The following is a 12677-nucleotide window of genomic DNA, read 5'->3' as shown; positions in this document are numbered from 1 at the left end:
AAAAGTAACATATGTTATTAAAAACTTTAATAAAAAGTACTATAATTTACAATAAATAATAACTTAAAATATCTACAAGACAACAAAAAAAGACTAATTTTTGTACTGCTTGTGTCACATAAATTAGGATTGGATGATTTTAAAATTTTAATCTTGGTTATACATTATAAAATAGCCGAAAAATTGAATGATATAATTTTTTTAAAAATAACCGAATGAATCGTCCTATCGATAACCCTAATGTTACTTCTACTCTGTTTATTTTTACTTAAATTTAGAAAGATATGCTTCATTTCTACCCTCAATCTTATCGCTACATTTATTTGCTATTTAAATTGAAATTAAAAAGACAAATGACAAATAAGTTTCTATATTAGCTCACTTATGAGCAAAATATATTATAACAATCTTTACTAATTTTATAACAATACATAAACTATACTCCCTCCGTCCCATATTAGATGGGCACTTCCAACTTTACACGGTGATTAAGAAATCATTAATAAATTGGAAGACTTCACCATTTTGCCCTTTGTTTATATCAATGCACATTGAAATGAGTTACAAAAAATACACATACAATATAGGAATGGTCATATTAATTGTAGGGGTAAAATGGAAAAGAATTAATTAATTATATCCTAATTTAATAAGTGCTCAAATAATATGAAAAAAATATTTTTAGTAAGATTCTCATCTAATATTGGACAGAAAGAGTATTAGTTTTTGAAAATGGAAAAGGACAAAACACATATAAAATTAAAAGACATATAAAAAAAAGTTGGTTTAACTCTCAAACATAAAAAGTAACATATGTTATTAAAAACTTTAATAAAAAGTACTATAATTTACAATAAATAATAACTTATAATATCTACAAGACAACAAAAAAAAGACTAATTTTTGTACTGCTTGTGTCACATAAATTAGGATTGGGATGATTTTAAAATTTTAATTTTGGTTATACATTATAAAATAGCCGAAAAATTGAATGATATAATTTTTTTAAAAATAACCGAATGAATCGTCCTATCGATAACCCTAATGTTACTTCTACTCTGTTTATTTTTACTTAAATTTAGAAAGATATGCTTCATTTCTATCCTCAATCTTATCACTACATTTATTTGCTATTTAAAATTGAAATTAAAAAGACAAATGACAAATAAGTTTCTATGTTAGCTCACTTATGAGCAAAATATATTATAACAATTTTTACTAATTTTATAACAATACATAAACTATACTCCCTCCGTGCCATATTAGATGGACACTTCTAACTTTACACGGTGATTAAGAAATCATTAATACATTGGAAGATTTCACCATTTTGCCCTTTGTTTATATCAATGCACATTGAAATGAGTTACAAAAAATACACATACAATATAGGAATGGTCATATTAATTGTAGGGATAAAATGGAAAAGAATTAATTAATTCTATCCTAATTTAATAAGTGCTCAAATAATATGAAAACAATATTTTTAGTAAGATTCTCATCTAATATGGGACGGAGAGAGTAACAATATAACTTTATTAATGTTGGGTCCGGGCAGCGCCCGGGCTTTCTTTACTAGTATATATATATATCGTAGATGTTAATTGCAAATTCTCTTAGCTAAGTTATATATATCGTAGATGTTAATTGCAAATTCTCTTAGCTAAGTTCTTCGTATGTTTAGTTTGTCACATTTTATATTTTTGAGCCGATTTGAAAAGTCATCCTTATAATTAGATTTAATGGTATTGAGTATTACACTGTTTTATATATTTGGTTGACTTATATAATTACTTAATCAACATGTAATTAAATAAAAAAATTACACTCTTCAATTCTCAACGAGGGGTTGTGAATTGTTGGTAATTACATTGTGAATTACTAGCTATTACATTTTAATTTATTCTTTTTATCTTTATTTTTATTTTATATTAATATTTCATTTCCTTCTCATTCTCAACTTTAACTTCTTCTGATTTTTTGCGATTTTCGTATTATCTATTTTATTTGTTTATTCTATGTTTAATTTTTTTTCATTAGCATGATTTTGTCAGTATTCTAATTTTTAAATTGAAGGAAAATTCATTGTTAAATAAAGTTATAGATTTACGTTTTTCTTTTCTTTTAAATCATATTTATGTACGTTATGTTGAAATTTGACATAAGAGTATTATCTTAAATTTTTGTTCAAATTTAGAACTTATGTTATATTTTCAATTTCATTTGTTTTAATAATATTGACTTGATATTTCACATTTCAAGTCATTTATTTTTAGTTAGAAATTCATGACACTATGTTTAATTGTTTATAACATTAATCTTTTTGTAAACATGTATTTTATGTTCATAGAAATCGTATACTTTTAATTTTTATTATTAATTTAATTCATATATATTAATTTGAAAAGAACATAAATCGTTTTTTTTATAATATTAATTAAGAACATGTGTTTGTTGATTAATATATTTTAAAAAGATATTATATATCTTAAATATTTAATTCAATATCATTTATAAATTCTATTATTTGTTTAATATAAAATTTTAATTTAGATAATTAACTTTTATTCATAAAATTTAATATAATTTTATAATTGTAATTGTGCAACCACACAATACATTTGTAATTACATTGTGACAAACAAACTTATCAACATAATAACTAAATTGAATAATTACTAGACTGATAATTACACTATTCTAATCAACCAGTAATATCATTTTAACTTTCAGTTGTTGCATCAATCATTACATAAATACATTTCTTTGCTTGTAATAGGTTTAAACCCCACAAATAGTGATTAATAATTAATCTTCCGCGTTTTCTTCACCAATAAGGCAATAACGTGGTTTAATTAATTAGAGGAAAATAATTTTGTTATGAGCAATTCTAGTGCTCAATTTTTCGTTTTAAGATATCGTTAGAATCATGATAAATAATGTTCAACAATTACATAATTTTTCAACAAAAAAATTGTATCACTTAAAAGTAGATGAAGTGATCAAACAACCTGTTAATTGTGTCAATACTTTCAATGACATAGAATAATGCATCAGAATAAACATAATATATAGCTTGATATAAACACTCAATGCGTAAGATCAAACAAAAAATACTTTAGACACACTCAACACAAACAACAAATATATAGCTTAATATAAACACTCAATGCATATTTTCCGAATCTAGCTATCCATGTCGAAACATAAAAATTTCCACATTGAATAGTACTACCTTGAATTTTCACAATGTTGAACCTTTAAGACTTTTAGCACGATCACTATCACAAGTTTAATCTTACGATATCGAATTCATATAAATTTAATATTTCAATATAGAACATAGCATCATGCTTAAGAATTTATTAAAACTACACCAAATAATAGATATATTTTGTAGTTTAATGTATAAACATCAATAAATTCAACAATAATCATGAGTACTTATTATTAATAGTTTAACTATAATTGTATTATTCTCTCCTTCTCTAGTGATATTAAGCATCTTTTTCATCATTTTAATATAAAAGAAGGATTCAATTAATTCGAATTCACATGAAATAAATTTCATAAAAAGAGAAAACACTTTTTATCAAAATCTTTTCTCAAATCTAATTGTTATTTGATTAATATTACCTGAAACTATCCATCTCATTGAAACCGATCTATATGAGAATAAAGGAGAAATGAAGAAGAAATCATGCATATGATCATGCAAATATACATATAGAAAACTTACAACAAAAAGTACAAAAAATCACTAACCAAAAACATTACATATACCTAATTAAACACACTATAAATTCAAAATACTCAAACAAAAAAAAAAAGATTATAAATATTATCATTTCAACTTTTTCTCTTCTTTAATTTTCATATCAATTTTTTTTTCTATTTTTCATATCCTAAGAAGAAAAATACTGAGTTCAGGTCCTCCATTACCATCTGGATTCATCATATAAAAAGCTTCTGAGTCACGGCTCCCTACAACTCGTTCAAATTTCGCTCTCATATACAACAACTCACCTTCCGCCGCACTAATTTTCCGGCCATCATCCACCACCGGAATCACTCCGGCGCCGACGGAAACACTCTGCACTGTACTCAACACATGCCAATCGGAATCCGTACATAACCTCGATGTTGCATACCCACATTTCCTCCCGTTACAATACATCGTCCACATCGGCTCTTCAAATAGCCCTAATCTCTTCCGGCTACCTCCCGGCGCCGCCGTTTTCTCGCATTCTAACGCAATTCTGACCAATCCCGACGACATCTCTTTCACTAACGACGACGTAGAAACTGCGAGCTCGATTAGTAAAACCGGGTCGGATTTCGGATCGTCTTGTACGGCGAAGCTGACATGGCCTCTCCGGTGACCGAATAAAGTTCCGGTGACTTTCCGGCCGAGGGATGGGGTAATTGAGAACTGATTCGGGAGATTTAGCCATCGGCAAGTAGGGAGTACGGAAGGGAATGAGATGATGCTGATTAGTGATCGGAGGAGAGATGAAACTCCGATTCGGGTTTTGGTTAATCGATTGAAATTGTTCGAAGAAGACGATGATGAGCTTCCGTTGTTAGGAAGAACGAGAGATTTGTCAGTTGAATAATCACGGGTAGTTGAAGAGTAAGACCGCGAATAAGTATTGTTATTTGCAGGTATGATTTTTTTCGAGCTTTTGCAGCTGCTTGTTCGCGGAAGAGCAGCAAATGGTTGTTGTTGTTGTGCTTGTCTCATTGTATGAAGAAAACTAACAAACAGCAAATTAACTAAAAAAAAAAATGAGACAAAATTAGAATAGTCTATTGGCTTTGTAGGTAGTGATAAAAAAAAGGAAAAGATTTTGATTCTATAATTGAAGAACCAAGAAAATGGGAGTAGTAGTAGTAACTTGTGTTTTACTACTACTCCAAATCAAAAAAATAGGGTGGGGTGGGGTATGGGGGGGGGGGGGCGGGGGTGAAGGGTGAGTACTCAACTCTCAAGAAAAGGAGAGAAGTTTTTGAGGTATTTTGGTGAGTGAAAAAGAGATTGTTATGAGCATGTGTATTTTAGCTATGATCAAAGGCCAAGGTACTAAGAAAAGGGCAAAAAGAAATAAGGAAAGTAAATATGATGTTATAAGGGTTAGGTGGGGTGGTTCTTTTCCCTTTTTCCTAATTTTTTGTTGTTGTTGTTAAACCAGGAATAATCAATTGAGAATTGAATTCACACTTACGATAAGTAGAAGACTTCAGTACTGATATTATCAAGCTGCACACGTATGTATTGGAGGTGGCTTTAATCACAAGAAGCAAAATGAGTTTTAGAGTTGGAAGTGATTTTGCTCACAAGAAGCAAAATAAAAGGAAAAAAAACAGTAAAAATCGAACTCACGTCAATTTCATCAATATAACTAAGATATGATACTTAGTGGTTAGATGAATTAGCTCACAACAAACACAAGGAAATAGTGAGGAGTATTTTGATCCTATTTTGCTATGGAAAAGGCAAAGTGGAAAAGTATAAGGGATTTTGGTATCAAATATCAAGAAGGGGACAAGGTGATGATGAGTGTTTTGAAGGTGGCTAAGAAAAATAAAGAAAAAAATACTATAGAATTTTGTGAAATGATTGTGATCATTTCTTTGCATTCATGCCCTCCCCTATTTATATACAAAAAACATATTAATAAAATTATATACAATTTTTTATTTTCTTTTAAATTAAAGTGATAAAAAAGGGATGATATAGTGGTCCTGCAGAGCATGATTAAAGAATACACGTGCAGCCGTTGTTTTTTATTAAGCGTGATTTTGATATTAATGGATCTTGAATGAAGAATGGACGGTCAGGATTGGCTGATGAAGAATAAATGTTGATGTTTCTTTTAAAAATTAAAAATATATTTATAACATTTGAACTGGTCCAACTAATTCGGATTTATGTCATGGAAATCTAACACCAAGCAAGCGTGAGATAGTAGAGATGCATCACTGAAAAATAATATGAATGACGACAAGTAAATTCTATAGTTAATTAACGTGATTTATCAGTCCTTGTTATTTTTATTTAATAATAAATTAATGTAAAATTATATTAAAAAATATATATGTAAGCTATGAGTTATCTAACGATAGATTAGCTACCACTTCCAACAATGACCAAAATACGATAATAGTGACTTATTAGTTACTTGTTTTGATTTAAAAGAAAGACGAAAAATTTGACAAGTATATAACTTTTTATCATTGTTGCGAGTTTGGCAGCAATTGCAAATAATTTTCTTTAGTCATTGTTGCAAGTATTTCAGACTTTACTAGTTACTTAAGTATCAAAATATTCTTTTTAGTTTTGGTTTTACAATAACGATATTTTCTAAAAACTATTGATCACACAAGTAGGGTTTTGAATAACACAATCTTTTGATATTTTTTTTTGGATTAAACATTTAAAATATGTTTTTTTTAAAAAGAAAAAAATGTATATAGGATATTCATGCAACACATATGGACGACACAAACAAACACGTCTCTTATTATATAAGATCATATAATTAATACTTTACAATATCTTGGCCAACCATTATTGCAAATTAAATATCAAATGACTACTTTACAATTTCATAGTGGTGATCTGGTTGTGATATGAAGTTGATTTTTAACGTTTTTTTTATGAAGTACTACAATTGTTTGGTGTCTCACTCTATGCTTGATATTGATATCGATTGCCTCGAGTAATTTGAATTTGTGTTTCGTAAAGCTTATTAAAGAAAAAGTGCTTCCCTTTAAAAGATTATGTATTATGAGTCTTACGATGAATTTGATTGCAGATTCAGTGATAATAAAAATGTAATTCATTAGGGAGATGATAGAATTCATAAAGATTATTCAACGTGCTCTGCATGCTATTTTAACTTAAAGAGCACCATACTGGGAATCAAAACTTGGCCATAGCACATGTAATATATAACTTTGAGCATGCACAAACAACCACTACATCAAGCAACTGCTTGTTGCCTAGGTGCTCACTAGGGTGTTCGTGGTTCAGATCGAAATCAAACCAATCTAGTCGGTTTTTAAATTTCTAAAACCAAATCAAACCAAACAAAAAAATAATCATTGGTTTGATTCGATTTTTCTGATTTTTCGATTTGAGAGTAATAAATTTTTGAGGACATACATATCTTGACAGACACAAACACCTAGTACATGAACAATCCATAGGAAAGTTATTGTGGTTCAATTAAGTAATTAAGTAATACTAGAGTTATTATTACACGAATAAAGTGATTCAATTAAGTGGGCCAAAATTTAAGTGTTAGGCTTGAGAAAATAGTAAACTTAAAGACTTAAGTTAATTAAAATTTAACAAATATTTGTATTTTATTTATGAGTAATATATAAATAATTATAAATTTTATATATCTAATTTCTCGATTCGGTTTGGTTATTTTTTTAGTTTGTTTTTAGTAAAATCAAAACCAAATCAAATAGTATCAGTTTTCAAAATTTTGAAAACCTAACCAAACCAAACCAAATATCAGTTTTTTTAATCGGTTTGATTCGGATTGCGGTTCAATTAGTTTTTTTTTTAACCATAGCCATAAACAACCCTAATGTTCACTGTTTAATTTTATACCATCTTTCATATTTTTATATAAATATATATAGTTTGATACGAAATTAATGGGTGCCCGAACACCCAGAGCCTTCAATGTGGATCCGCCCCCTTGGATGCAACCTTATTATGTATTTTTTTTTTACGTAAACTACATATTTATGTGTAATAATTCTCCAAGATTGCATCATAGTAGATTTGAATCCATAATTATAAAAATATAATAAGTCTAAGGTAATTAAACCATAACCGTAAATCTAAATTTTAAATCTATCTTTGCACCTAAACTTTGAAAGTCGAAAACTTCTAATTAAGGATAAAGTGATTATATCCCTTTCATCACAACTCTTTGTGATCAGTACGACAATTAAGTTGATACTAGTTAAATTAAAATTATTATACAAGACAAAACTTAAAATTTTAAATTTTATCTTTTTGGGACGGTTCCAAACAAAGCATTATTATTTGGGGTGATTTGGCTAATCGGATTGGTGGCCTAACCTCAATTGAACGGTCAGGATTAAAAGTTGACCTCCTCTAATCTTGACACGTTGACTCTTTAATTACCAATCAAAAATTAATTAATTTTATTTTCCATAAGCATGTGACATCTACCTTTGCATCACTATCTTTGTTTCCATCTATAATATAAATAATATAAATAATATTAGAAGATATAATATTTTTATATATCCAAAGGAATTTTTACATTCAATATATATAAACTAAATAGAAATTAGCGACATATAACTTTTATCATTAAACATAAAAAACCTATGTCAATCTTATTTAGCGTTAGATTATGAAACAATTACTTTTGAAAAATAAGTCAAAAAACTTGTATAATGTTTTAAATCACATTGATAGTATAAGAATTTACACTTTTAAAATATATAAAAAATTATTTTGGAATAATTTTAAAATTTCTATGGAAATTATCTTGAAAGATTAAATCAAAACTACTTAATTAGCTTCGTGCGGCATTTGTACTTTAAATGGACTTTTAGGATGAACTAATTTTTTAATTAATTAATTTTTTTTATATTTTTTTAGATTTATCATTATTATTAAGATTGAGTTGAGATTTTGGTATATCTACTAAACTACTTAAAGTCTTAAAAGAAAAATTAATGTATAGTTTTTGCCTTCTGCATAACATATTCACGAAATTCTAATTTAAGTTTTTTGTTACTTTCTTAGTTCAAGATCAGATTCATACACTACTAAAAATAATGTAAATATTCAATAAATATTTTCATCAAAATGTCATTGAAAATATTTTCGACAAGTCAAATTTCAATGAAATCAGATTTTTTTAAGCAATGACACTTGGTGATTTTAATAATTTGTGATTTCAATTGATTTTGAAAGTAAAAATAAAAAGGTTATGTAAAGGAAAAGTAGCACAATTGGTCCATTTTTGGACATAATTTTGTTCCTTCACTTTTATACTTTTTGTTTGTTCCACATTTTAAATATATGTTAAACACACAAAGTTAAAACACAATCATTAGGATATTCTGATCCACATATTATGTTTGTCCAATTTTATAATTTTTAACGATAAAATTATTATTATCTTGAACAAAAAAAAGTTATTTGCTTATAAAATATATTCGACAAATAATGATTCAAATGATATTTCATATTTTTGAACAAGAAAACAGTTAATTTCTATTTTGATGGCAAGTGTAACTAATATGCCATTAAGAATATCATTTTCAACGAATCCATAAAAGTGATTATATCTTTATCATCAAGTCCGAATAAAGATAAAAAAATCTTGAATAGACCGATCCAGCTAAATAACTCAAAAAATAAATTGTCATATTTTATACACAAGAAGTTTTATATTTAATTTTTGTAATAGAAAAAGTATGTGGTCCAAAAAAAAGTGTGATTAAGTTAATTCCATATAATAATAAATAAAATTTCGATTTATTTGTATTGATATACCATATGATTATTTTTTTTAATTTTTTTTAGAGAAAACTATTAGAAAGTAGGCATGCAACCATTATAAGAGAATTATTATTAAATTAGTGAATAATTGTATTGAACCCTTCGTCATTTGAGTGACTAATCAAAGTAATGATTAGACTAATGCATGCTAATAGTACTTAATTTAGAAAATAATTAGTTAGCTAAAGACTGATGTGTACTTAAAAAGAAAGGGTAACCACAAAAATAACATTGTTTATTGGATGTTAATATTTAATTTTCTAAAAAATATTTTAAGAAAATACAAGGTCAATCTTATATGATAACATGTGACATTGGTAACATTAAAATTCATAATACTTAAACCATCTAAAGATGATATAAATTGTGGTTTAGTTGATACAGATGACATAGATTTTGATTTGAAATCCAAAATTATTTATTAAGTTTCATATTCATTATAATTTAATTATTCGATATTTAAAGCATGATCAAAATTTGCTTCAAATAGACTTATGAAGGGAACATTCCACTCCATACTAAGAAAGTTGTTCATTTTCAATACTGAACAAATCACCTTAAATATTCGAATCTTATTATGAAAAAGATCTTAATAGAAAGTATATTTTTATTTAACAGGCTTTACACGACACAAATTTTGATCATTTTAAGTCTCAATACAATATATATCATCGAGTGAAGACAAAAAAACAAGTGAAACATCGCACAACCACAATGATAATATCAAACCTAGAAAATATTGAAAAAAGAAGATCAATTTTAAATTTTCAATTCTTCTTGATAAAATCAAAAGAAGAATCCAACTTTTGCGTCAAACATTCGACTTTATTCCAACTTAGCTTTAACCAAGCTAATAAGCAAAGATTAATGTAAAAACTAAAGAGAGTCTTTATTTCAAATTGTGAAAGAGTAATATAAATCACTCTATGATCATAGGATTGTCAGCATCATTTTCAGCTTTTGGGGTTCCCAACTTCAAATTGGAATCAACAGGCAGCCTGTAAAACATAAAAAAAAAATTAAAATTTATTTTCTAAATCAGTCTTTCATATACATAAAATAATAACCGTGCCTCAATTTCAAATAAATAAAGTTGACTTCATGAAATTGTTACAAATCATATTAACATTTAAACTAGTCAATATCATTAAAATATTAAGAAGCACTAAAGTTTCTCAATATACCAGTAACAATAATAATTGCACGATCTCAATCTCCACTAAGTTAGATTGACTATATGAAATTATCACCGATTATATCGCTCTATTTAAAATTACATATGAAATTAATATTAGCAAAAATATTTAAAAAATTAAGGAATAAAAAATAAATAAAAAATTAGGAGAAATGCATAAACGAAAGTGTCCTCCCATATCACTCAAATAAATTGAGTCGATCAAATGAAATTATCACTGATCATATCATTTTATTTAAACTAAAAAGTTTTAAAAAATTCTGCAGGCATTCATAAATGTTTTCAAATTTAGTCTTCATATAATAATAGAACCATAGAGGTAAGTTTTTTCTTTTTCTAAGAGGAAAAAATTATTAATAGTAATTAGAAGAAAAAAAAAGTGAATATAATTACCTCAAATGCAAGAAAGTGTCAGTTTCATCAAAAGAATTTTCTTTCATAGCTAATTCACGTTGGAGTTCTATAACCTGAATTTTCAAAATATCTATATTTTAAAATATTTTAGTAAATTTAATAATAAAATTAGGAAAAATTAATAATTATAAATCACAATTATAATTTTAGAATATAATAATTTAAATGAAGTTTGAATTAAGGCTACTTACTTGTTCAGGTAATATTTTGGCCTCAATCATAGCCTTTTCCTCCTGCCAAAAGAAAAAGAGAAAATAAATTCTAAGCCACAAAAGGTGATCAATGAAATATTTCCAAAAAAATAATAAAGTATAAAATCTTCTTAGTGAAATTCATGTTTTTAAATCACGGTCGATTTCATCACGAGTTAGAAAAATTTATATATATTTATACCTCCGGCATATACAATTCAAATTGCCCCATCAGCTTTCGTTCCTGAAATATAAAGAAGAAATAATCAAGAAAAAAATGCTTCTTTATTTCCCCTCTAATTTTAAATAGGGGTTATTTTCGAAATACATGTGATAACTAATTAAAAATATTAATTCAACAAAAGATAGTTTGGTGCATATAGCATCGCACGATTATCTAGGATCTGGGTCAAAGCTGCACATCAAAAGGTGTGATGTAGACGATTGATTCTAATATAAATATTAATGGCTACTTCAAAGTCTCGATATCATAATGTCACAAATAATTGAAAAAATGAATATATATACCATGTGATCCTTGACACTCAAAGCACCTTCTTTTAACATATGTTCCAAATTTTGCAATTCTGTGAAACTCAAGCCATCAAGGTTTTTTGCCAGCAACCCACTTCACATTGATATACAAAAAAATTATTATTAATTTATATCATCAATAATAAAGATATTAGAGAAATATTGAATATATAAAGTATAACTATGATACGAATTCATCACACATATTGTTTGTCCCTCAAGCTATCATTATCGAGCCTAAAATTCACATCATAATTCTGTGGACACACTCTATCTCACACCCCTTTAGAATTTTAAAAATTTTTAAAATAAAATTTATAGAAAAACATACCTTTGTATCTTATGCAACACTGCAATTTCTTCCTTGAGGTTATCTAACTCAGTCTGAGGCTCCTAATTAATTAAAATAATTAAATTGGAAAAAATATTTTACTAAAATAAATGAATAATGTAATCAATTAATTTATGTGAAAAATATATATTTAATTTACCACCTCAGTTGCAATAGTTTCAACTATTGCAGGTTCAGAATTAGTTTCTGAAATAGGGTTGTATCTGGCCAGAATATTTTCCATACTTCACAAAAAAAAAAGGATATGTTACAAATAATAATATTAATAAACAAAAAGACTTTAACTTCTATAATAATTTATTATTTAATAATAACAATAATAATAATAACAAAAGAATTAAGCACTTAATCATGGGAGAGTGAAGCATAGACAAAAATCGAAATAAGAATAACATTCTATTAGTCGATTTAACATCCATTATT

General features: G+C 26.7%; 2 protein-coding genes across 2 annotated transcripts; both read right to left on the bottom strand.

Annotated features, from left to right (window-relative positions):
• Nucleotides 1-3691: 3691 nt before the first annotated feature.
• Nucleotides 3692-4942, bottom strand: LOC125818691 (protein MIZU-KUSSEI 1). The gene has a single exon (XM_049498202.1). It carries the CDS (start codon nucleotides 4742-4744, stop codon nucleotides 3899-3901), a length of 846 nt encoding a protein of 281 aa, XP_049354159.1. The 5' UTR covers nucleotides 4745-4942; the 3' UTR covers nucleotides 3692-3898.
• A 5545-nt stretch (nucleotides 4943-10487) lies between these two features.
• Nucleotides 10488-12477, bottom strand: LOC125818831 (uncharacterized). The gene is made up of 7 exons (XM_049498350.1): nucleotides 12394-12477; nucleotides 12234-12295; nucleotides 11897-11996; nucleotides 11571-11612; nucleotides 11365-11410; nucleotides 11157-11205; nucleotides 10488-10566 (listed from the first exon to the last, which is right to left on the bottom strand). Exons 1-7 carry the CDS (start codon nucleotides 12475-12477, stop codon nucleotides 10488-10490), a joined length of 462 nt encoding a protein of 153 aa, XP_049354307.1.
• Nucleotides 12478-12677: the final 200 nt, after the last annotated feature.

Source organism: Solanum verrucosum, unplaced genomic scaffold (genome assembly GCF_900185275.1).
Source record: "Solanum verrucosum unplaced genomic scaffold, falcon-dt-bn FXZP01000252.1, whole genome shotgun sequence".
Taxonomy (NCBI): domain Eukaryota; kingdom Viridiplantae; phylum Streptophyta; class Magnoliopsida; order Solanales; family Solanaceae; genus Solanum; species Solanum verrucosum.
Note: the sequence above shows the minus strand (reverse complement) of the source record. Positions and strands in the feature narration are given on the sequence as shown.